Source organism: Mus caroli, chromosome 2, assembly GCF_900094665.2.
Source record: "Mus caroli chromosome 2, CAROLI_EIJ_v1.1, whole genome shotgun sequence".
Classification (NCBI taxonomy): domain Eukaryota; kingdom Metazoa; phylum Chordata; class Mammalia; order Rodentia; family Muridae; genus Mus; species Mus caroli.
Window position 1 is genome coordinate 164,332,935 of NC_034571.1, and position 24,210 is coordinate 164,357,144.

The following is a 24,210-nucleotide window of genomic DNA, read 5'->3' on the forward strand; positions in this document are numbered from 1 at the left end:
TGAGCATCCACTTCTGTATTTGCCAGGCACTGGCATAGCCTCATATGAGACAGCTATAACAGGATCCCTTCAGCAAAATCTTTCTGGCATATGCAATAGTGTCTGGGTTTGGTGGCTGATTATGGGATAATCATGACCAATCTTGATTGACTCAAACATCCACATATTTTCTGGAAGACTGAAGTAAGATCTCAGATGCAGATAGATAGGTAGGTAGATAGACAGACAGATTGGTATAGATAGATGTGTGTGTGTGTGTGTGTGTGTGTGTGTGTGTGTGTGTGTGTATACAATACATATCAGACAGATAGGGTCTAAGCACCATCAGTCAGCACCACCATTACACCTGAAAATGTGATGTCACATAAGCAAGATAGTCACATCCAGCCAGTGTTTGCACTTCCATACAGATGTGTCCTAACAGAAGCTCCAGGGGACCCCTTTGTCGTGTATTTCACCGGATGAATTCAGTCCCTCGTAAGTAAAGCACCTATCACAGTCCAGCTACTTTTTGAGACTGCTCTTGATGCTCAGAGAAACAGCTGCCACATGGTACACCAAGCCTGAAGGCTGGCCCAGTCCCAGGTGACTGGTAAGCCTAGACCTGGTCCTGTGGCCCTAACCAAACCATAATGTGCTGGAGTCCCAGCTTCAGTGTGTGGCAGCCTGTCACATGGTACAAATGTCAACCAACAGGACACAGCCTGCCACCACTATCCTCCTCTCTGCTGAGCATTGCAGAGAGCTTGGGAGACCCTGGCAGGGAGGACTGGCTGCCCCATCACTGTGAACCCACAGCGGGATCTGGGGGTTTGAGGTCACTGGTTACCCACAAGCTCCTCTCCGTCCTGGTTTCACAGCTTTTCCAGGTGTTAAAACAAACACCACCACAAGAAAGGGGGCGGGGATGGGGGCGGGGGCAGGGGACAGAAGGAGCAAAATCAAGAGTTCTGTGGCTAGAGAGCATTGCTCTAGTAGTGTGGAGAGCTGGGCTACTGATATTGAAGTCTTATTCTTCGACAGTTTCATGCATATTCACATAATGTATTTTGAGCACACACACACACCGTACACACACTTATATAAATATAGAATCTTTTTAAAAAATGATTTCCGAGTATTGTGTGCATTTTGAGTGCCGGGAAATCCTCAGTGGCTTACAGGCTCACATGCAGAACGGGTTTAAGGAAGCAACTTCAGGTGAGTTCTGTGGAAGCTGTGCATGACTGAGAGGATGTGTGTCGAGTCACTCTTGCATTCACTCGGATGACATCCGACCAAACACTCACCTCTGATCTCTTCCTCCTGTTTCCCTAATAAGTGATGGCATTTGGGCATGGACCTTGGGTTTTGGTAGTTTTCTGGATATGTGTTTGCTAGGGATATTATTCACTCTCAGGATTTTTCTCAGATTCCCACATCCATTTATGCCTTTAGAAATTAGTATAAGTAGCAAATGCTTTTTTTGTTGAGTTCTGCCCTATTTAAAGCATCAACATTGGCAGAGTGCTTGGGCTATAGGTCAGTTGGCAGAGGCTTGGGCTATAGGTCAGTTGGCAGAGGCTTGGGCTATAGGTCAATTGGCAGAGGCTTGGGCTATAGGTCAGTTGGCAGAGGCTTGGGCTATAGGTCAGTTGGCAGAGTGCTTGCTTGCCATGCTCCAGGTCCTTGGTCTGATGCCCAGCGCCACATACAAGGGTATGGTGCCTATAATCTCAACACTTGGGAGGTGAAGGCCGAAGGATCAGAAGTTCAAGGCCATCCTTAGCTACATAGAAAACGTGAGGTCAGCCTGGGCTACATGAGACTCTATTTCAAAACAAAGGAAGGGCTGCTGGGAGTGGTGGTGCACACCTTTAGTCCCAGCACTCTAGAGGCAGAGGCAGGAGGATCTCTGCAAGTGAGTCTAGCCTGGTTTATAAAGTGAGTTTCAGGTCAGCCAGTAATATTACACACAGAAACTCTGTCTCAAAGAAAGAAAAAAAAAAAGAAATAAAGAAAGGGAAGAAAGAAGGAAGGAAGAAGAAAAGAAGGAAGGAAGCAGGCATGAGGGGATCATTTCAGTAAATATCTGGACTTAAAGTCAGTGGCATAGCAGCTGAAAAGATGCTCAACACCGTCTGTAACTGCAGTTCCAGAGAATCTGACGCCTTCTTCAGGCATCTGTGGACATTGCCCGCACATTTAAAGACATATGGGCAAAACACCACACACATTTTTTTAAAAACTGGATGACTGACGGAGAGTCGCCTGCTACCAGGGATCCCTGGCTCGGTGAACGAGAGCATGCCTTCTGATCTGTCCCTGTGCAGAGCAGTGGGCTGAAGCTCTTATGATTCACAACTCCTCTCTGCAGCTACAGAGTTTCCTAAAATGGAGCACGCACTGCCTCTGATCTGACGCACCCCACCCTTTTCAGAACGTGTCTCTCTTGTGAAAAGCCTTCTGGAAATTACTACTTCTTCCCTGTGGACTTTGGCAGGGAGCATGTGGCTGACAGCTACTTCTATTTGCTTGTTAAGACAGACTCACACCGTAGTCCAGACTGGCCTAGAACTCTGAGGTGGCCCAGAACAGCCTTAAAGTCACAGCTGTTCTCCTGTCTCAGCACTGTAGATGTGGGGGTGGGAGCATGCCCAGTTCTACATTTGTTTAGAGCCTGTTCATCCTGTCTAGTCATTGTCACCCCTTTTCGCTACTGTCGCCTGCAGATTGCTGATCACTGGTTCCTTAAAGACCATTTCAAATAGAGACAGCATTTTATCTGTTTGCTTGTTTTGGTTGCATTTATTTATCTGGGGAGGGAAGTATGCACACGAGTGGCAGTATGCATGCAGAGGTCAGAAAGACAGCTTGCAGGAGTCCTCTTCTCCTACCGTGTAATTCCAGTAACTCCAACAAGTTTTCAGCTTGGCAGCTGACAGCTTCACCCACTGAACCATCTCACTGGTTCAATTTTTTTAAATTTACTTTTTTTTTTCCACTTTGAGTTTGAGGCTGGCCCCGAACTTGCTTTGTAAGTCAGGCTATCATTGAACTCACAGAGATTAGCCAGCCTCTGCTTTCTGGGAGTGCTGGTATCAAAGGAGAGTGCCACCGTGGTCTGTCTATGACATGCTTTTTAAATCTCACACCTGGGAGGCAAAAATAGGTGAGTCTTGGTGAATTTAAGGCCAGCCTGGTCTACAGATCGGATCCCAGGGGAGCTGGGAGTAGCTGCTTAGAAGAGGGGACCCTTATGCTGAAATGAAATGAAGCCTAAGCTAGCCTGCTAAAATATAACCACGGAGAATTGGAGTGAAGGTGTAGAAAACTGTGGGGTTCAGAGCAGGGCAGTTTACTCCTGTTACCCCAGCTGTCACACCGCAGGGGACAGGAAGGAAGACATGCTGACCCTCAGCGGAAGTCCAGTCACTTTGCTTCATCATGGAAATGTATTGCCTCGCTGGGTGGGAATTGTTCCATTAGTCTTCAAGGGACAAGAATGCGGTGTGATCCTACGCTGGGCTGCTCAAAGTAGGAACTTCACCTTGTAAAGCAGAAGGGTGGGTTTTTTTTTTCCTCCTTCTTCTTTTGTGGTTTCACACAGCAAAGGAGTGTCAGCCTCCACTTACCGATGAAGTGGGACAGCAGGCATGGAGGCGTTGAGTGTGGCCTGAAGCTCTGGCCCCGCCTCCCCTGCTCCTTTCATTTGACTCTCATTACTTGAAAGAATCTTCTCGACTGTTTCCATGTGTTGGCAAACAGTTCCATAGAATCCAGCTCCTGGGAACCAGCCAGCAGCATGCAGTGAGATTGCATCATCGGCCCCTGGAACCAGACATATCAGGGGCAGAACTCCGAGGACCCTGCTCACATCACAGCCATGAGAGGCACCAGCATCAGAGAGGCTGCGCCCAAGGTGAGTGACTGACTGGGGCTGTGTGCATGAGAGCAACAGTTGACTCAACTGCTTTTATCGTTGGGTCTCTAATGAACACGAAGGGTAGGTTATTAGTGGCAGGCAGGTTTGGAATGAGAAAGCTTTGCTCTTTACCAGTTGTTGGTTTCAAGATGACTGGAAATGATGGGGTGAAATCAGCAGGAGGCAGACAGCCCAAGCCCCCACTGTGTGTCTCTTCACCACTCAGCACACTTCTTAAACATTCTCTTTCTCTGCATCCTGAAGGTGCTTAGTGTGGCTCTCAAGGATTCTGACTGGCTTGGGGGACTCACTTCTCTTGAACAGAGAGAGCTTAGACCTTGGCTCTACTCTTGCTAAGTCCAATAAGGACGCCCATGAACTGCCTTCGTGTTCCTTTGAGCGCTGGGGACTGGAACTCTGGTACAAACTGCAAGTCTGGGCCAGGAACCAAGAGACGGTCCTGTAGCATGTGTATAGCATGGCACACTGCTAACCCAAGAAGGGCACTGGAGCTTGAGATGTGACGATGGTACTTGCAATACAGGCATAAGGACCTGAATTCAGTACCCAGTACCCACATAAAAAAACAGGCATGAAAGCATGGACCTGCAACCCCAGAGACGGCAAGGAGGTGACAGCAAGGTCCCTGTAGTTCTCTGGCCAGCCTCCCTAAGACAAGCAATCCAACTCCACACACACACACACACACACACACACACACAAAATAAAGTGGGTGGGTGATGGAGAAGGACATTGTGACATCAACCTTTGGGTTTCACACACCCATACTGTATGCGGGGGCGCAGGGAGAAGGAGGAGAGATCACAAGGAAAGGGAAGCTCACAGTCAATGCTTTTCTGTCCCGTCCTATTCTTTCAAAATGTGATAGAATGCTAGATACAAAAGAGCCATGAAACAGTTGCTAAATGGGAGGCTGCTTGCGGGAATTAAATGTTGCTTGTCATTGTGATAGTAACAAGTGTTGGGTGTGGGATCCAGGGCTGGGGTCTGTGGCGACTCCTTGTTTAGATGACTTGTAAATATCTGAGTGGAGAATCTTGCCCCACAAAGCGCTGGGGAAATGAGTAGTTGATCCAGCCCCAGTAAATCTTTCATCGAAAGGCATCCCCGCAGTTCCCCGCAGTTCCGGGCAGTCTATCCGGCATACGGCCTCTGTCTGTACATCAACAGATGCTACAGCTCTGCTCACTATTGCTGTTCAGCTGCATGATAATAAATAGCTAGCCCTGTACTCCTCCCTCCTGGGCTTGGGATGTTGTTCCGTTGGTAGAGCGCTTGTCTCACAGGCACAAAGGCCCGGGTTTTGTCCCCAGCATGGGCGACACAGGTCTGTAATCCAAGATGATGGGGAATTCAAGGCATCCTCAGCCAGGGCCATCAACAGCAGGACATCCTTCGTCCCTGTGTGTTTCTTACCTGCACATTGATTTTATGAGCCCATTTGAACTTCAGAACAGTCTCCAAAAACATCCTTGCCAACCTTTTTGGCTGTGATGCATGGGTCTGTTTGTCCAGTTCAGGCTTCATCTCAAGGTCACACACACACACCGGTACTTTTTGCCAGGTCTTGTCCTTAATCTGGAATAACCCATTTCCTATTCTTCTCTCACGACTTTGTCGGCTCTGTTTGTTTTGTTTCTGCTGAGATGCTTTTAAGATCTGAAACTTGGTTTTACTTATGCACCACTCATTTCTGCACATTTTATATGTCACAGTACAATCTGTAAGCGCATACGTATGTACATCCGGGCAATGATGCGCAGCCCGCTTGTCTGTTTGATGCAAGTCCCAATAACTAACCGTCACTCACTGTGTGTGCACCAGGTGCTCCATGGAGCACCCAACAAGTCCTCACTCCCTTAGTGTGTGGACTCCGTTTGCAGCCTTCCCATGAGACAGGTGTTCTTCTCAGCCTCATCTTGCATATGAGGAAACCGCCCAACCCCCATGGGCAATCAGCGGCCCTGCCTAAGCAGAGCAGGAAGACGACATCTGACTCCCCCGCTTACTGTGGTCTTACCGTAGCCATGGGGTCAGTGAACTGCATCAACAAAGAGCCAGCTCATGTGGGGGGGTGAGGGGGAGGAAGAGGAGTGCAGCTTGGACTTTCAGCTCCAGGGAGGCTGGAGGCAGGGGTTGGGGTGTGGGGGTTGTCGCTGCCACTTCAAGGCCAGCTTGAGCCACATAGACCCTGCCTCGAGAAACAAACGAAAAGCCAGGTGCTGCTCCTCACTTGGCAGGGCCCAGGTCCTGTCTGTTGTGCTGCGCTCTGTTTCTAAGACTCTTTAAAATACGGACTCTTTCTGACCTCACCAATACCATCCAGATCTGGTGCTCCAATCTCAGCTCATGCAAGACACCCCTTTCCAGTAAGGTGGTGCCTGGGGGGACCCCTCCCTGAGTGGGGGCCCAGTCTTCATCTCCCAGGCCAGAGGAGCCTCCACCTGATTATTCACTCCATTTCTTGAGTGTCTGTGTGGATGTATTTCTTCCCTCCCCTTCCTGGGTCTCACTAGTTAGCCCAGGCTGGCCTCGAACTCTTGGAGATCTATCTGCCTCTACAGTGCTGGAATGGAAGGTATGCTCGCCGCACTCTGTTTGGTGAGTTATTTTCTCACATAAGTGAGCAGGAGCAGTGCAGGGGCTTCTGGGCTTGTACTGTTTACAATGTAATCAGCATGTAATAGAATACAATCATTAGTCAGCATGTCATGTATAATATAGTCAGCATACAGTGTGATATAGTCAGCACTATGCATTAGATTGCACTGACACAGTTGATCTGCCGGTTGATTTGTTAATCAACTGCCCTCATTAATTTGGTGTCTCACTGTTTTGTTTTTTTTAAATGACATTATATTTATTTCACGTGTGTGTACATGTCTGGAAGATGGAGGTGAATGTCATGGCATGTGTGTAGTCAAAGGAGGACAGCTTGCCGGAATCAGTTCTCTCCTTCCACCATGTGGGTCCCAGGGATTGAACTTGAGACATGAGCCTTGGTAGCGGGAGCCTTTCATCACTGAGCTATTTTGCCACCTTCATCTGCTTCCTAAGCAGGAGCACCGTGTGTGAGCAGGCTATACAGGGAAGCAGTTCTCTTTTTCTTCTTTTCTTTTTAAAGGCATTTTTTATTATTTTTATTAGATATTTTCTTCATTGACATTTCAAATGCTATCCCCAAAGCCCTCTATACCCTCCCCCTGCCCTGCTCCACAACCCACCCACTCCTGCTTCCTGGCCCTGGCATTCCCCTGTACTGGGGCATATGATCTTCGCAATACCAAGGGCCTCTCCTCCCATTGATGGCTGACTACACCATCCTCTGCTACATATGCAACTAGAGACACTCTGGGGGGTACTGGTTAGTTCATATTGTTGTTCCTCCTATAGGGTTGCAGACCCCTTTAGCTCCTTGGGTATTTTCTCTAGCTCCTTCATTAGGAGCCCTGTGTTCCATCCAATAGATGACTGTGAGCATCCCCTTCTGTATTTGCCAGGCACTGGCATAGACTCACAAGAGAGAACTATGTCAGGGTCCTGTCAGTAAAATCTTTCTAGCATATGCAATAGTGTCTGGGTTTGGTGGTTGTATATGGGATGTATCCCTGGGCGGGGCAGTCTCCGGATGGTCCTTCCTTCCGTCTCAGCTCCAGACTTTGTCTCTGTAACTCCTTCCATGGGTATTTTGTTCCCCATTCTAAGAAGGAGCAAAGTATCCACACTTTGGTCTTCCTTCTTCTTGAGTTTCATGTGTTTTGCAAATTGTATCTTGAATATTCTTAAGTTTCTGGGCTAATATCCACTTATCAGTGAGTGCATATCATGTGAGTTATTTTGTGATTGGGTTACCTCACTCAGGATGGTATCCTCCAGATGCAGTCCTCTTCTTTGGTGCATTTAACTTCAAAGCCCTTCACTACCATCCAAGGCCACTTACCCACCTGGATGCCAAGTTCAGATTTGTCCTCTAGCGGTAAACAAGCTGTGCTTTTGCTCCTGCTGTGGCTGCCTGGTTGTTTTTATAAAACAAGGGGGAACACTTAAAATTATGTGTGATATTAGCAATAGGAAATGTTGGTGACTTCAGCATTTAACAGACCCAGCAGAGGGAAGTCATGTGCACAGCCCTGCAATGAGCCTGTCATCTCCTTCACTGGCCTACTGGCTGGCTGACCTCCGCTGAGGAAGTGCTAAAAATGGCTTAGCAGGTAGAAGGTGCTTGCCACCAAGCCTGTCGACCCGAGTTAGATCCCAGGACGGACATACAGGGATCCCAGGACGTGCAGGACAAAGGAGAGCATTGACTCCTGTGAGTTGTCCTCTGAGGTCCACATGTGTGCTGTGGTGCATGCCCATGCATGTGCACACACAAATACACACATACAATAAATACATAGACAGATGGATGGACAGACAGATAATAAGCTGCTTGAAGAAGCGCTAGAAACTTGTTCTAAAGGACAGAAGGAGCTGCCATTGTGCACTTGGAAGTTAGAGGCAGGGGGATCTTGTGTTTGAGACCAGCATCTGCCTCAGAGAAGAGCCTGCTTCAAAGGAGGAAGAAAGGGAAATCAGTAGTTTATTAGATATGAGTTTTTATTTTGACTTCTTGATGTCTTTAATGCTGTCTTATTGTCTGGGCAGCATAGGGCGCAGCCTGTGATCTCAGAGCTAGGGAAGGAGAGACAAGAGGATCAGAAGTTCAAAGCCAGTGTGAGCTACATGAGATGCTGTCTTCCCTATCTGCAAAGACTGCTGTGTGCTCACGGGTCTCCAAAAGGGCTTCTCAGCACATTGTTACAATCTTACCCAAAGTGATGGGCCCTGAATTTACCTTTAGAAACACCTACCTTCTGAACATCAGGGATTCCCGTCTCAGAGGCAGCAGCCCCCTCTCCCTCTCCACTCTCAAGAAGTCGGAGCAAAGACTTAGTATGAAAACAGTCTTCAAGGCTCCTCTCTCTTCTCCTATCTTGCAACCTATCACATGGGTTCCCCCCTCATCAGCCCCACCTTGGATCTAGACGCCTCTCTGAGCCTCTACCCCAGATCCCCCACTACCCCACAAACTCCCATCATTTTCTCGCCCATCTTGTCTTTACACAACAGGACTAGACATTGTCTGGGCTTGCTTGGTTCATGGCTGGTGTGTTTCTCTCTGGAAAGACATTGGGGGGGGGGTGCAGGGGATACAATATGACACAACATTTGACTTGCTTACAGTGCTAAAGGTACTTCCAGCAGTGTGTGTATACAGCAGGTACTAAGTAAATGCCTCCTGTCATGTGTGAACAGGCAGTTACAGAGAAGCAGACACAACCCTTGCAACACAGTCACACCGCAAAGACAGGGGCAGCACTTCCTAGTTCTTAGTCGTCAGGTATCTGGGAACAGAGGTCACCCTGCACTCTCAGCTCTCTAGCCTGAACACCACTTGACCTGGATTCTTGAGAAGTGGCCCCTCCTCCTGTGGTCACTTTAAAATTTGAATTGTTAAGTTTAAAGTCAGGGTCACAAGGACCTTCCCTCTGAGTTTGCCAGCGATGGTCGGTCCCTCTATCACCCCGTGAAGTGAAATTGTGCAAGCACAGGACCCGACAAGAACACCTAAGCAAGTGCCTTCATTGTTTACCCTTTCACCCCACATGGAGGCTCTGGGTTGTAGGAGTTCTGGCGTGTGAGGCCTGGGCTGATACTATAGTTGGATCAGAGCAACAGATGGTAAATGGACATAGTGACTTCAGGTGTAGCAAGGTGACCTGACAGGGGATGGACGCAGAGAGTCACCGTGGAGATGCAGTGCCAGGCAAGGGAAAGAGCATGTGCAAGGCCCTGCATGGGGACTGAGTCCCAGGAGAGGCCACGGTAAACAAATGGAGGGACTGTCTGGAGAAGAGGCCGGGTGGGGGAGGGGTCAGCGGAGTAAGGAGCCTCATCTGCTGTGTCAGGACTTCAATGTAAGAAAGGAAACTACTCACCTACATCCAGCGGGCGGGCGAGCCGATGACACCCTGTGATGGATGTTTGAAAACATTACTTGGGTTGCTATGCAACAGAAACGGAGTGAGGAAGAACAGAAGCCTAGAGATGAGCTAGAAAACTCAAGGCCAAGGGTTTTCACTTCCGCTCTGGATAAAAGCATCCGGTGCCTATTGTCCTAGAGAGGAGTGCATTTTCTCTGAACTTAGTGGGCAGGGGGAGGGGTTGCTGTTGCGGGCACGAGCAGGAGACAAGTGGCCCTTCATTCATTTATTCCATACATACCATTCATTCATTCCATACATACCGAGTGTTCATTCCATACATACCGAGGGTGGCCCTTCATTCATTCTATGCACACTGAGCGAGCGAGCGCCTACTGTGTGGCAGGTGCTGTTCTAAGTGCCACAAAGGAACAAGTGTCCGTTCATCCTCACTATGTGTGTATTTATTTATTCAGAGCCAGGCTCTCCCTGTGGATCCCTGGCTGGCTTGGAACTTGCTGTGTAGACCAAGCAGAGCTTGAGCTAGGAGACAGGCCAGCATTTGCCTCCTGAGTACTGGGGCTAAAGGTGTGCACCACCAAACCATCTCTCTCATTATTTCATTGACAGTTCTCATTCGCTTATAAAATCTACCACTCGCTCACTCGCTGTCTGTTCTCTTGTTGAATAAAGGCCCTTCTCCGCACATCTTATTTCCTATAGAAGACATTTTATTTAGAAAGAAAGAAAAAAAGAAGGAAAGAAAGAGAAAAGAAAAGAAAAGAAAAGAAAAGAAAAGAAAAGAAAAGAAAAGAAAAAGAAAGAGAGAAATAGGAAAAGACCACAATTGTGGCGCTTGAGACATGGGCTAGCGTCATAAAGTTCAAAAGAAAATGATCACAGGCTGGCAGAATGGAGAGAAATAGGGAAGCGGCCGTGGAAATGCAGTGCAGTCATCTTGAGCAGCGGTGAGTAAGGGGGGAAATGACAGCGGCTCAGAGGGGAAATCACTCAGAAAAGGAGGAAGGTGGAGGCTGCTAAGAAAGCTGCCTCTGAGGAGGAGGCTACTCTCCAACATGAGTTGCAAAAAGGGGAACTATAGTTTCTTTGTTTGTTTTTTCTTACTCATGAGCCATGTACTCAGCCCAGAGTTTTGCTGTGAGCTCAGCACATTGGAGCCTAGGTGTGTTCTGTGCCTGGACAGCAGCTTTGGCTCCAAGCCTCCCACAGGAGCAGCTACAGCCCCAAGCTGCTCCTGACACTCAGAGAGCCTTCCTCTGTGGGCTCACAGGGGGGCAAAATGCAAACTGTTGTGCTCTTCATTTCCGTTAAATTTTTACTGGAAGGGTCCGTGTGTGTGTGTGTGTGTGTGTGTGTGTGTGTGTGTGTGTGTACGCGTGCACGCGTGCACGCGTGTGTGCACCACGGCCCACACGAATGGAGTTCAGAGGACAATTTCCAGGAATCGGTCTTGCCTTGTGCCACGTAGGTCCTGAAGGTTGAACGCAAGTCATCAGGTTTGATGGCAGGTGCCTTTCCACACAGAGCCCTCTCTCTCCCTGGCTCAGGAGTGGTGTTGGTCGTTTGCACAGGTAACTATCGGCCAGGCTGCTTGTCTGCTTTTTTTTTTTTTTTTTTTTTTTTTTTTTTTGGTTTTTCGAGACAGGGTTTCTCTGTTTTCTGCTTCTTGTAGGGGGACAGAAGTGGAGAAGGAAACACAGGGTCTCTACACCCAGAGATGAGGTGCCTGCCACCTGGTTAATGAGAACAAAGTACTGTGTGGAATGTTTGCCCCAGGTTCAGAATTTAGGCTCACCTCAGCTGAAAGAGACATAAAAACCCAAGCCGGTCGCTAAAGTCTCACATCTCTGGGCTACTCTCTTTTCCTGTGGATGCTTCCCAGGGTAAGAGATCAAAAGCCACTGAAAAAATGACTAGCAAGGACCAGACCGGTGGTATGAGCCACCCTTTAGCCTGGGCTGAGTTGATCTGTATTGAACCCAGTTACCAGGCATGAGTGAGTGCATGCTAGCAGAAGAGCAGCCATAGTAAGGTCCCTCACCTATGTCTCTGGTAGGCCAGATGGCTTTTAGGTTCAGCACACAAGTAGGACTTGACATACCTTTGTAAAGTACATATAATTTACATTTCATTAATATACTTCAGGGGGAAACTAAGTCTGTACTTTTGGTTTTTTGGTTTTTTTGAGAAGGGGTTTTGGGGGGGGGGTTCTCTGTATAACAGAGCCCTGGCTGTCGTGGACTCACTCTGTAGACCAGGCTGGCCTGGGACTCACAGAGATCCACCTGCCTCTGTCTCCTAAGTGCTAGGATCAAAGGTGTGTATCATCACTCCCACCCCCAGATCCCAGCAATTATCATTACACATCAAGCACAGAGTGGGGGTGGTGATGTCTGTGGAGGAGCAGTGGGGAGGGGTGGGGCTCTGTAGCTCTACTCCCGCCTGGGTTTCTCTTAGGCCACAGCACAGAGAATGAGTCACTCCATGCTCACTCCATGGCCTGTGAGGAAGCATTCATGGGCATGGTGATTTCCAACATGTATGAGTCTGAGGCAGGAGGATTGCCACCAAAACGAGCACAAGGTTGGGATGTGCTTCAGAGTAGGCCAGTCGGGGCTACACAGTAAGACCATGCCTCAAACAATGACAACAAACCCTGAGCTTAGACCAGGAGCCCTGAGTACCTGTTTCTACACACACACACACACACACACACACACACACACACACACGACAGATAAATAGAAGCTTGTTCCAGGGAGTGGGCAAGACCCATCCCCACTGGGAACCCAGTGATCAGGTTTTAGGGAAGAAAATGTTTCATTTCTAGTGGTGGTTTTGGAATGTTTCTATGGCCACAGCCTCTTCCTCGTAGAAGGCACTGCCTTCTACAATTGTAAAAGACACTGTACATGCGTGGCTTTTCCATTCGAGCCAGCCGGAAGAAATGGCCACCAGATGGATTTGGCATTCCCTCCCACCCTGCAGATGTTACCTTAAGTCTGAACTTATACCACCAGCGATCAGGTTTTCCCTTTCCTCATCAACGCGGCCTCATCATCGTGTCCGCTGGCTTCATTCCCTTCTTTGTCCCTGGTGCCTCTGGATAAGGTGACCACCATGGCTGTCTGCATCCAAAGGAAGTGCAGGAAATGCAGGGAAGGTCCGTGGGAAGCTGTGCCCAGACCCCTCCGAAGCTTTGGTTTCTGTCCAGAGAGACAGGCCAGAGCAGGGGCTGGAGAGCCCCCTCAGGCACACCTCCTCTGCACTAAGGCTCTGCAGAGAGTGAGGGGTCTTGCCTCATGAGGAGGCCTCTGTGTCCATAGAGGACCGAGATGAAGGTGAACGACCCTCTTGTCTGATGCCCTTTCCTGACTGCTCCAGGAAGGGTAATCATAGTTTCCAAAAGAATGAGACCTTGGGGAAACAGGCTTGGAAACAAAAGTAGAGAGTCTATATTTTATTTTAAAGCTCCTTTCTGTGTATCTGGGAAAGTGTGTGAACATCCAGAATCTTGGGCTGAAAGAACGAGAATTGCTACAAGCGTAGAGCCAGCCTGGGCTACAGAGCAAGCACCAGGCTAGCCTCTAGGCTGCCTAACAAGGGCCTGAGGGCAAAGACAAACCAAAAAGGTGACATATGGCCCAGTTTTTTGAGGACTTAAATGTCACATTGCATAAAAAGAAACCAGGGAGGGAGGGACCCAGTAGCAGCCTTTCAGATAAGTGGCACCAGGTCACTTTCTGCACACTCTAGAGACTGTCTGGAATCTCCAGCTTACCCCCCACCCCACCCCACCCCACAGCTGTTCTTCTTCCGCCTCCAGCTACTTTGCACTGTTTTTGAGAGCACAGCAGGGTCTGCAGCCTCTCCAGTCTCTACACCTAGGATGCTGCAAGAAGTCACTTGATCGCTACCTCATTTAAACATCTCAAATCCCCTTGCTGATGGAATTCGGGATGGAGAGAAGCTGTCTAGGAGCGGGGTGGGCAGCATTACCACGTGGAATAGCTGGGTATGGTTCGATTCTGAGGGCAAGTTCTGGGTATGAAACAGGAAGCCTTTTTGCTACTTTCAATGACTCGGCTCCCTGTAACTCATGGAATTTTACTTTAGTGGAAATAAAGCTGTGGAAAGATTCTAAGGGGAAAGTGACAGTTAAAAAGTGGCTTCATGGTGGGCATATGACTTCATGATGGGTGAAGAAAGTGGGCACGTGACTCCATTCGATGGTGTCACACGAATGTCACTGTGCCCCACTGTGGCAGACCCTCCTGCAAGCTGAGCCACCTCCCCTGCTGGATCTTTGTGCACAGGACCCAGAGCACCATGCATCTGGTTGTGGGGGAGGGGTGGGGCAGCCTCCTTGGTTACTTAAAGACTCATCCACCCTTCCCCGACTTGCCTGAGCTGGGAGTCTCCTCCAGAGTTAAGGACTTGAATATCCGCGCATCTGCAACTGTATTCTGTTGACTTTAGCAGGTTAGGGTCTCCTGTCTTCTCTGTGCGCCTTCACTATGAGCCTGTCCTTGGGCCTCTGGAGCAAACAGTCTCAAAATCCAGTGGCTCTTAGGGGTCGAAGCAGCAGCTCAGTGGTAATGAGATCGCCAGGCCAGCAGAACAGCGTTCAGATCCCCTGATCCACTAAACAGCCAACCCGAATCTATAATCCCAGCACTGGGGTAAGGGGTTGAGGGGGCAGAGACAGGAGGATTCTTAGGGCTTGCTGGCTGGCCAGTCTAGTTGCTTCTGTGAGCTCCACATTCCGTGAGAGAGCCTAACTCAAAAAAACTAAGGTGGCGTGCCTTTGGGGACTCTGAGGAGGATGTCTGACTTCCACGAACATGGCAAGACTTTCTCTCCCTTGCTGGTAAATTACAGGCAAATGCTGTTAGAAAAACACCCAGCAGTCGGAAAAAGGCTGTGTGGTTTGGTGAGTTTCACAGGATCTTGGTGCTACAGCTTCTCGGAGCACCTGACCATCATGTCCTGTGTCTGGATGTCTGTCACCTCACATCAGAAGTGGCACCCCAGGAGAGTGTCACCCAGACACTCCGCTTCTTCCTCCGGGGCCTCCCCCTCCTTCCCTTTTCAGAGAGTGTGGGTGGGGAGCTTAGAGGTGGTCAGGGGGTTTTTTATCTTGCTCTTGGAAACTTTTCTTTCTTTTTTTTCTAAACATAATGTACTTTGTTTTGTTTTAAACGATGGAAAGTGAGGATTCTCAGTCCAGTGGATAGGAAGACCATCTGCTCAGCTTTGGTCATTCCTAGCTGAGCTCTGCATCCAGACAATACAGACTGTCCTCCAGCTTAGCTTCCTCATAAAGCTGTGGAGTTTGGGGCTGGAGAGATGGCTCAGTGGTTACGAGGCACTGGCTAGTTCTTTTCCAAAGGACCCAGGTTCAAATCCCACCACCCATGTGGCAGTTCTACAACTGTCTATAATTCCAGCTCCAGGGTATATCACACCCTCCTACAGACATACATGGAGGCAAAATTCCCATGTAAATAAAATTTAAAATAAAAGATATATAGCAGGCTCTGTGGGAGGCCTCCTCCATGTCTCACATATCCACTGACTTCCCACATGCACGGTCTATGTGTTCTTTTACACTTTTATTTATTGTTAGGGTGTGTATGTGGTGTTAGGTGGTGCATTTCTGCCATGGTTTGGGTGTGGAGGGCAGACAGCAACTCTGTAGAGTGGGTTCTCTCCCTTGTGTTGGTTTCAGGGCTCAAACTAGCATCCCCAGGCTTGCACAGAAAGCACTGCCACCCACTGAGCCGTCTCATTGGCCAGTGTTGCTTTCTTAGTGTGTGTGTGTGTGTGTGTGTGTGTGTGTCTGTGTATCATTGTCTATATGTCTGTGTCTGTGTGTTTTGCCTGTGTATGTGTGTGTGTACCACATATGTGCCCAGTGCCCATGGAAGTCAGAGGAGGGTGCTGGATCCCTTGGTACTGGAGTTACCAATGTGAGGGAGCCACCACGTGGGTGCTGGGGATTCAACCTGTGGACCTCTGGAAGAGCAGCCATTGCTCTTAACTGCTGAACCATCTCTCCAGCCCTGTAGTGTATTTTCTTTTTAAGTGTAGTTTCCATGTAACCATCCTTCTGTGGGCCTCAGAAAGGAAGTGAGTCTTTCACCTTCCCTAAAACTAAGAATTCTTGAAAATGAGCCACAGACACTGTAAGGCCGGAAGGCTGCAGTGTTCAGCGTGGCTGCGGGTCAAAACTATAGTTCAGAGAGGTCCAAGGCCACCCTGCCCTGCTGGCCCTTCCACCCCACAGAGTCTGCCACCTATGTCCCTGGCTTCAGTGGAAGCCATTGCTTGTCCCCAGCTGCAAACTTGTTTATTTTAGATGCAGAGGAGTTTGGTTGGGGACAGGGAAGTTTGTGAAAGATAAAAGGAGCAGGAAGCAGGGTTGGACAGCATCAAGCTCATTGACCCCTGATGTGGAAAGAGGAAGGAAAGAAAAAGAGAAGGGTCCAAAATAGCTGGACACTCAGGGACTTCTGGAATACTGCCTTGGGCACAGGTGCTCACACCCAGTGGCTGTGGACTTTCACCTTCCAAGAGAAGCAGGGTGAGACTTTTAAACCCAGCCGTGGATGCGAGGTACTGCTAACTGCTTCCTTTGATCCCCTTGGTGCTATTGTCTTCTTATTCATTATTATTATTATTATAATAATTATTATTACTGTGTGTAAATGTGTGTGATGTATATGATGTATGTGCATGATATATATGTGTATCTGTATGCATGACATATATGATGTGTGTGTGCATGATGTATATGATGTGTGTGTGTGAGTGTGTGCATGATATATATGATGTATGTACATGCATGATGTATATGATGTGTGCATGTGTGATGTATATGATGTGTGTATGTGTGATATATAATGTGTATCTGTATGCATGATCTATATAATGTGTGCATGCATGATGTATATGATGTGTGCATGCATGTGTGATGTATATGGTGTGTGTGGATGATGTATATGATGTGTGTGTATGCAGATATAGATGATGTGTGCATGTGTGATGTATATGGTGTGTGATGTATATGTGCCTATACATGATGTATATGATGTGTGTGTGTATGCGTGATGTATATGATATGTGTGTATGCATATGGAGGTCAGAAGGATTCTGTAGTGTCAGCTCCCTTCTTCCACTTTTGTATGAGCTCTGGGGATCAAACTTAGGTCACCAGGCTTGTTTGGCAAGCATCACTACCTGCTGGGCGATCTCCACAGTCTGCTACTTCTCTCAGTTTTTCCTTCTCTCTGGCTTGGTCAGCCAGAGAGCAAGGTGACTCTTTAAAGCCAGCCTGTGCATGCCACAGCCAACACCTCACCCACATGTGTCATAGCTGCTGTACCCACAGAGTGATTTCCTGCCCAGACCCTACCTGGCATCTCTGTGCTTCAGTGTTGCTTCAGTGCCAAGCTGCAGCCCAGGCTTGCAGGCACCAGACAGCTTCTGCCAGAGAGTCGCACCCCAGCCTATGCCATTCTTAAACCAGTTCATTTGAGATTTGAACTCATTTAGCAAATTCGACTTAAGCTGAGGGAACAGACTATGGAGATGGGACAATGACAGCCCAAGGTGATGAGCCCAGATCTGAGTGAACCCCGAGGCACTGTCTCTGCTGGGTGACCTTGGGTACAGAAGTCCCTAAAGCTCCCCTGCTCAGAAGTGCCCCAGAACTTTTAGAATGAAGCTAACCAAGCAAACATCCAGACCCCTCCAGGTCTGACACTTAGCTTTTTGCATTTTTCCCTGTTCCATAAACAGGAAAAATTAAAATCAAAGGTGCAGCTGAGGGACTGGCTCCTCTCATGTGGGAACTGTGCCCATCCAGCCTGCAGAGCAGATTCCGGCTTAGGCACAGGGAAAACACAGATGCTGGGATGGAGCTGTGGTTGCTGCTGGTCCTGCTTAGAGCTAGGGCAGGCTACTGTTGCACTTCTCTTGCTGGAGGTAGGATGCTGTGGCCCTGTCAGCTTCCCCAGCATGAGCCCCCTGCCTCTGTGAAGCCCTCTTCCAGGGGACCCAGCACTTCTGCACCTTTCCTGCAGCCACGGGAAAGTAGGCTACACCTATTTGTGGCTTCCAGCAGCCCAGGCTCCACCCATTTGTGGCCTCCAGCAGCCCATTCGCCTTGAACTCCACAAGTCCACTTTCCACAGACTACAAATAATAGCCATTGCTTAAATTTTTAATCCCATTTCGGGATTTCTTCCCCGCCTTTGGTCATTTGGTTCCCAGATAAAAGACACACAACTCTTATTATTTACAATAAGCCTTAAACAGCACAAGAGCTGGGCAGATATCTACCCTCTATGCTATTAAAATTTAGTTTTCTATTGATAACCCCAAGTTATTACTTCTATGTTTTATCTGGGCTGCTCTTAACTCCTACTGGCCAACCCTCAGGGCCACATTTTCATGACTTGCCTAACCTTCTTCTCCCTCCGTGGTTCTCATCCCACCCCCCACCCCTCACTCCCATCTCCCAAAAGCCCCAAATCCTAAACCCCACCTATGTCTCTTTTGCCCAGCTATTGGGTGTTAGCATCTTTATTTATGAATAGGTCACTTGGATCTACATACAAAATCTTTTGTCTCTGAGACCAAGAAGGCTTGCCCCCCTCCCCGCCCCTGCACTTAACGTTACAGTATGCAACAAAAGACCAAACCTCAACAATTAGCCATGTCAGAAATCAGAGTCCTGGCGACTGTGTAAGGCCACACAGCTGCTTGTTTTCCAGCGCCTGTGACTCCTCCATTCACTTACCCTCACACCCTTGCCTGGGGTTTCCCACATCTCTCCTCCTCTGCTGACAGGCCCCTCTCAACACCTTCCCTCTGACTAAGTCCTCACCCCCAGATAGTCACTGTCCCAGGAAACTTTCCCTAAGTCCCCTCCTACCACAGCTTCCCCACAGCAGACATGGCTTCTTAAAATTTCCCATATTGTCTTTTCTGTCCCACTCAAAAAGCCTCTTGTCTTCTTCTGTGGACTCAATGTTCACTCTGTGGAGGTTGAATAGAAACAAGCCTTATTCATAAGAAAGTCCATTATATAGATCAGGAACTGTCATGTTTACTATGGTGCCTTTAGAGAGCTCCTCGCAGGGGCACATTCATATTTGTGTCCTGGTGAGTGAGTGGATGGATAGATAAATGGATGGGTGGGTGGGTGGGTGGGTGGATGGATGGGTGGATGAATGGATGAATGGATGGGTAGATGGGTGGATGAATGATGGATGAAGTATGAATGGATGGGTGGGCAAAGGATGGATAAATGTGTGGATGGATGGATAGATGGATGGATGGATGGATGGGTGGATGGATGGATGGATGGATGGGTGGATGGATGGATGGGTGGGTGGATGGATGGATGGGTGGATGGATGGATGGATGGATGGATGGGTGGATGGATGGATGGATGGATGGATGGATGGTTGGATGGATGGATGGTTGGATGGATGGATGGATGGTTGGATGGATGGGTGGATGGATGGATGGATGGGTGGATGGATGGATGGGTGGATGGTTGGATGGATGGGTGGATGGATGGATGGGTGGATGGGTGGATGGGTTGATGGTTGGGTGGTGGATGACTTTCCAGATATCTCCAGCTGAATAGAGTTTGCATACTGATTTTTGCAGGTGCACAAGGTACCCCTTGCCACCAGCTCACTCCTGTTCTTTGTCCTTAAGGCCTTAATCTGCCTTACAGAAACCTATTCCTCTCCCCTCCTTTTCCTGACTGTTTTATTGAGATAAGTATGTGCAAATGTGGCCATGGAAACATCTATCTGAGAGTGAGGGCTTGGTCAGATGAAGAGTTGGGAGGAGGCCTGCCTGCAGAGGAAGAAACAAGTGTGAGGGTCCAGGAGAGGGCTTGAGGATGTGTGAGCAGGGAAGTCGGAGGGAGGGACTGAAAGGTGAGCAGTGGGCAGGAGTCCAGACACTTCTCCCACGTTAGGTGTGGTGACACACATCTTGTAGCCCCAGAATGTAGGGGTTAGAGACAGGAGGACCAGACACTTCTCCCACGTTAGGTGTGGTGACACACATTTGTAGCCCCAGAATGTAAGGGTTAGAGACAGGAGGACTAGAAGTTCAGTTATTTGGGGAATGTAGACCAGTGTACCTATATGAGATCCTGTCCAAACCATAGGACCTGTAGAGATGACTCAGAGGTTAAGAGCACTGGCTGGTCTCCCAGAGGACCAGGGTTTAATCCCAAGCACCCACATGGTGGCTCACAGCTGTCTGTAACTCCAGTTTAAGGAAATACGAGGTCCTTTCCTGGTTTCCTCAGGTACCACGCATATACATGGTGCACAGCTATGCATGCAAGTAAAATAGCCATATATACGAAATAACATAAAAATAAAGATAAGTAAAGAATAAACTAAGGATTATCTAAAACAAACAAGCAAAACCAAAAACCCACATAGCTCAACCTACAGGATGGATGGAATGCACAGGACACTTGTTTATTTATTTTTTTTTTCATAAAAGCAAGAATGAAGAAGAACCCCCAGGGGCCAATGGGAAGACTCTGGCTAAAGGGCGGTGAGGAAAAACCTGCTGCATCCAGTTGGCTTGAGTTTTATCTGGAGACCATATTGTAGAAAGAACTGACTCCAGCAAGTTGTCCTCTGACCTCCACATGCATGCTGTGGTTCATATGCAAACACACACACACACACACATGTGCACATAAAACAAAATGTTTCTAAGTTTTAAAATAAGAACACCTCTCCTTTTATGTGTGAACTCTAGCTGCCCGTGTGCCTGCCCACAAGAAGCAGAGACAGACGTGTGTCCTGCATCATCCCTAAAGTGTCCATGCCAACGTTTCCAAATTAACACGCTATTAAAAAATAGTTTGCGAGCCATCCTTGACGACCACTGGACAGCTGTCAGGTTGCATAGCTGCGGCTGTCAACTGCTTCCATGTGTTATTTTCAAGCCCTGAGCACAGCGGTGCCAGGAGCCTGGGTGCACAGTGATGACTCACTGCCTGCTGTCACCACGGGGGCTGCTGTGCTGGCTCCCCTCCCTACGTGACACACTGGCTATGACTCGCCCCGCTATGTCCTCCCATAGGGCCTTCATATGGGAGTCCAACTCTGCGTAAAGGGAGGTGGCCTTGGAAGAGGTGACCCTTGAACTGGAAGCTAGTCAGGAAGAGATCTGGTGAAAGAATGTTCTGGGTACACGGAATGGCAAGGGATGAGCCCCGGGCTGGAAGCATGATGGAAACATCAATCAACAATATGGCTGAAAGACCATTAATGAGGGCAGGATCAGCAGGCCTGAGGGTGGACTGTGGGGCCTCAAAGCCATCGGGGGGCTTAGCTGGTATCCTAACGCAGTTGTGAGCAATTCTAGTTTTTAGACAGACTTAGATGTGTGTGTGTGACATACACACACACACACACACACACACACAAGTCTTATATTATTCTTGCTGGAGACCAAGAAGGGATATGTGAGTCAAAGATAGATGGGGAGCAACCCCAAGAGCCCGAGGGACTTTGGGCAGGTTATTAGACCTCACTGATCCTCGATTTCCTTACCTGTAAAATGGAGATAAGACAGCCCACATCTGAAATTTCTGGGAGTTTGTGATGTAAAATGTCTGAGCACTCAACTTAAAAACCAAGCCTCATCCCATATAATTCACTCTGCTCCGAGAATTCCCACGTGGGGTTCGCTCCTCTTCTGCTGTTGCTGTTGCAGTGTTTGGTTTGGTTTGACCTTTTGAGACCAGGTTTTCTAATGGCCAGGGTGACCTTGAATTCCCGGCTTCCACCTCCTAAAGCTTGAATCAACTACAGGAACCGGGCCACCTTGCCTGATTCCTTCCTCTTGTGTAACATACCGGAATTGTCTCTCTTATTAAAACTTGGTGACCTACATTAGGGGAATTTTTGTTGCCTACCCAGCAGACGTGAAGCCCTAGGATCCATCCCCAGTACTTCAATTAATTAATTAATTACCTAATTAATTCACACTTTGATTAATTACTTGGCTATTAATTGGTTAATTATTAATTAGATAATTAATTAGTTGTTTTATTAATTGGGGAATCATAATAATTGCCTGTTTAATGTTCCAAAGGCACTCTGTGCTATTTATAAAGAACTACTATACAGAAGGGACTCGTTCTGTGACACACTTAGAGGTTACTTTTGCTTTTCAAGACGTGGCCAGGCAGCAGGCAGGCAGACGGAGGAAACCGTATCTCAGGAATGAGGCAGCTGCTGGTGATCCAGCACAGCTGTGGGCGCCCTGAGGGGCAGATGTTTCCTGGCTTGGATGATCCTAAAGATCCATTGCTCTCTGGAAATGCCCCTCCTCCCCGAGCAAGCGGCCAGACCCAGAAGAAGCCACAGCTGCTGAGACACTGTGACACTCACGCGGAACCAGATAGATGCTGCACGCTTCAGTGGCAAGCCTCCCTTCAAACGTACTTTGAGTAGATTTCACAAGAGTGGTGAAGGGTGAAAGCCAGCGTTTGCTTTTCATTTTCCCAAAATAAATAGTTAGGTTGCAGTTTTCTCTTCCCTCCCCCTCTCCTTCTCCCTCTCTCCCTCCCCCTCTCCGTCTCCCTCTCTCTCTCTCTCTCTCTCTCTCTCTCTCTCTGTCTCCCTCTCTCTTCTTTTTGAGACAGGATTTCTCACCTCAGAGCCCACTTCTAGAACTTACAATGTGTCCCATGGTGGCTTCAAACTAACAGTAACCCTTCTGCCTCAGACCCCTAAGTAATAAATAGAATTACCAATAAGTAGCTTTCAACAAGGTAAAATTGTGACTCTCCTACAGAAATAGAACAAGTTGCCAGGTGTAGTGGCTCACACACTGTCCCTGAACTCTGTGGAGACAGGAGGATCAGAAGTTTAAGGTCAGCCTAGATGCAGAGAAGCAAAGTTTGAAAGCCAAACAAAACCTCTAGAAAGGATCCTGTTGCTTTACCAAGTTTGAGCCTTTAGTCAACACACAACAAGAGTCTAACCCTGCCCTTTAGCACATCAACCCAGCCGGTTTCTGCAGGCCTCCATGTGAAACAACGACACCACATTCCAGGGCAATTCCAGCATCTATCTGGTTCCAGGTCTGTGAGCGTCCCTTCTACATTGTGCTTAAAGGGCCATCACAGTGTCACAGGAAACCGCCTGTCTCCCACTGTAGACAGAACTAGGTGTCCATGCTCTGACTTTTTATCTCCTAGAGACTCAACAGCCCCAGCAGCGTGTGGCTCTGCCCTGTCCATCATGAAACCAACCAAGGGCTAATGTGGGCCCCGGGGGGCACAGCTGAGAGGGAGGAGGGTGTGAACCCTGCTCTCATGGGAGACAGTCAGAGGGATGGTTGTCCTCTGTGAGTTAGAGACAGACATGGGAAGATCCTAAACAGGCTAGAAGAACCAGTTTGGTTTGCAGGGTGGCATCAGAGAACACTTTTTCTCAGGAAGTGGCATTCATAAAGAGTCTAGAAGCGAGCGTGGACTTTCAGTGGGTGAAAAGCTGCTGGTGTGTTTGGGGGTGGAGGGGAGAGCATGGGCAGGACCGAAATCCTCAGCCAGAGAGACCATGGAAGGCTGGTGGGGAAGTATGGGAGATAGAAAACCTCAGAGGGCCTGGAAGGTTCTGAATCCCAAGAGTACCTAGGCACTGAAGGATGGTTGGGGGCGGGGGGAGGGGGGGAGATGGAAGTTGGTGTTTCTAAACTCTCAAGGGCAGGGTCAGTGCCACGTGACAGCAGCATTAGGTAAATGTTTGCTGACCATCTGGAGGAAGATGTGTTAACATATGGAAAGGGTAGTCGGAGCTGCAGGAGTGCCAGTTCTCAATAGGAAAGTCCCTGTGTTTGTGGTTCACCATGGGGGCCAGGGGAAATCTCTGCAGCCATGCTGTGACTCTGCAGGACTCATCACCTGTCTGGACCAATAAACTCTTCCAGACAGGTAGGGTGGGCAGGGAGGTGACCCACTTCCCAAGATGAATAGATGCCACCCACCCACTCACAGGGCAGTTTGGACAGTCTAAGTATTTCCAAAAATATGTTAAGAGGGAACAAAACACCCATAGAAGGAGTTACAGAGACAAAGTTTGGAGCTGAGACGAAAGGATGGACCATCTAGAGACTGCCACACCCCGGGATCCATCCCATAATCAGCCTCCAAACACTAACACCATTGCATACGCCAGCAAGATTTTGCTGAAAGGACCCTGATATAGCTGTCTCTTGTGAGGCTATGCCAGT

The 24,210-nt window shown here is 48.5% G+C and overlaps 1 protein-coding gene across 1 annotated transcript in view; it reads left to right on the forward strand.

The window, feature by feature from the left end:
* The first annotated feature begins 3,719 nt into the window (after window positions 1-3,719).
* Window positions 3,720-24,210, forward strand: part of Cass4 (Cas scaffold protein family member 4) — a 39,326-nt gene continuing 18,835 nt past the window's right edge. The window contains exon 1 of the mRNA XM_029469096.1: window positions 3,720-3,901. Coding sequence (XP_029324956.1) covers window positions 3,866-3,901 — 36 coding nt within the window. The 5' untranslated portion in view covers window positions 3,720-3,865. The remainder of the gene's footprint in view (window positions 3,902-24,210) is intronic.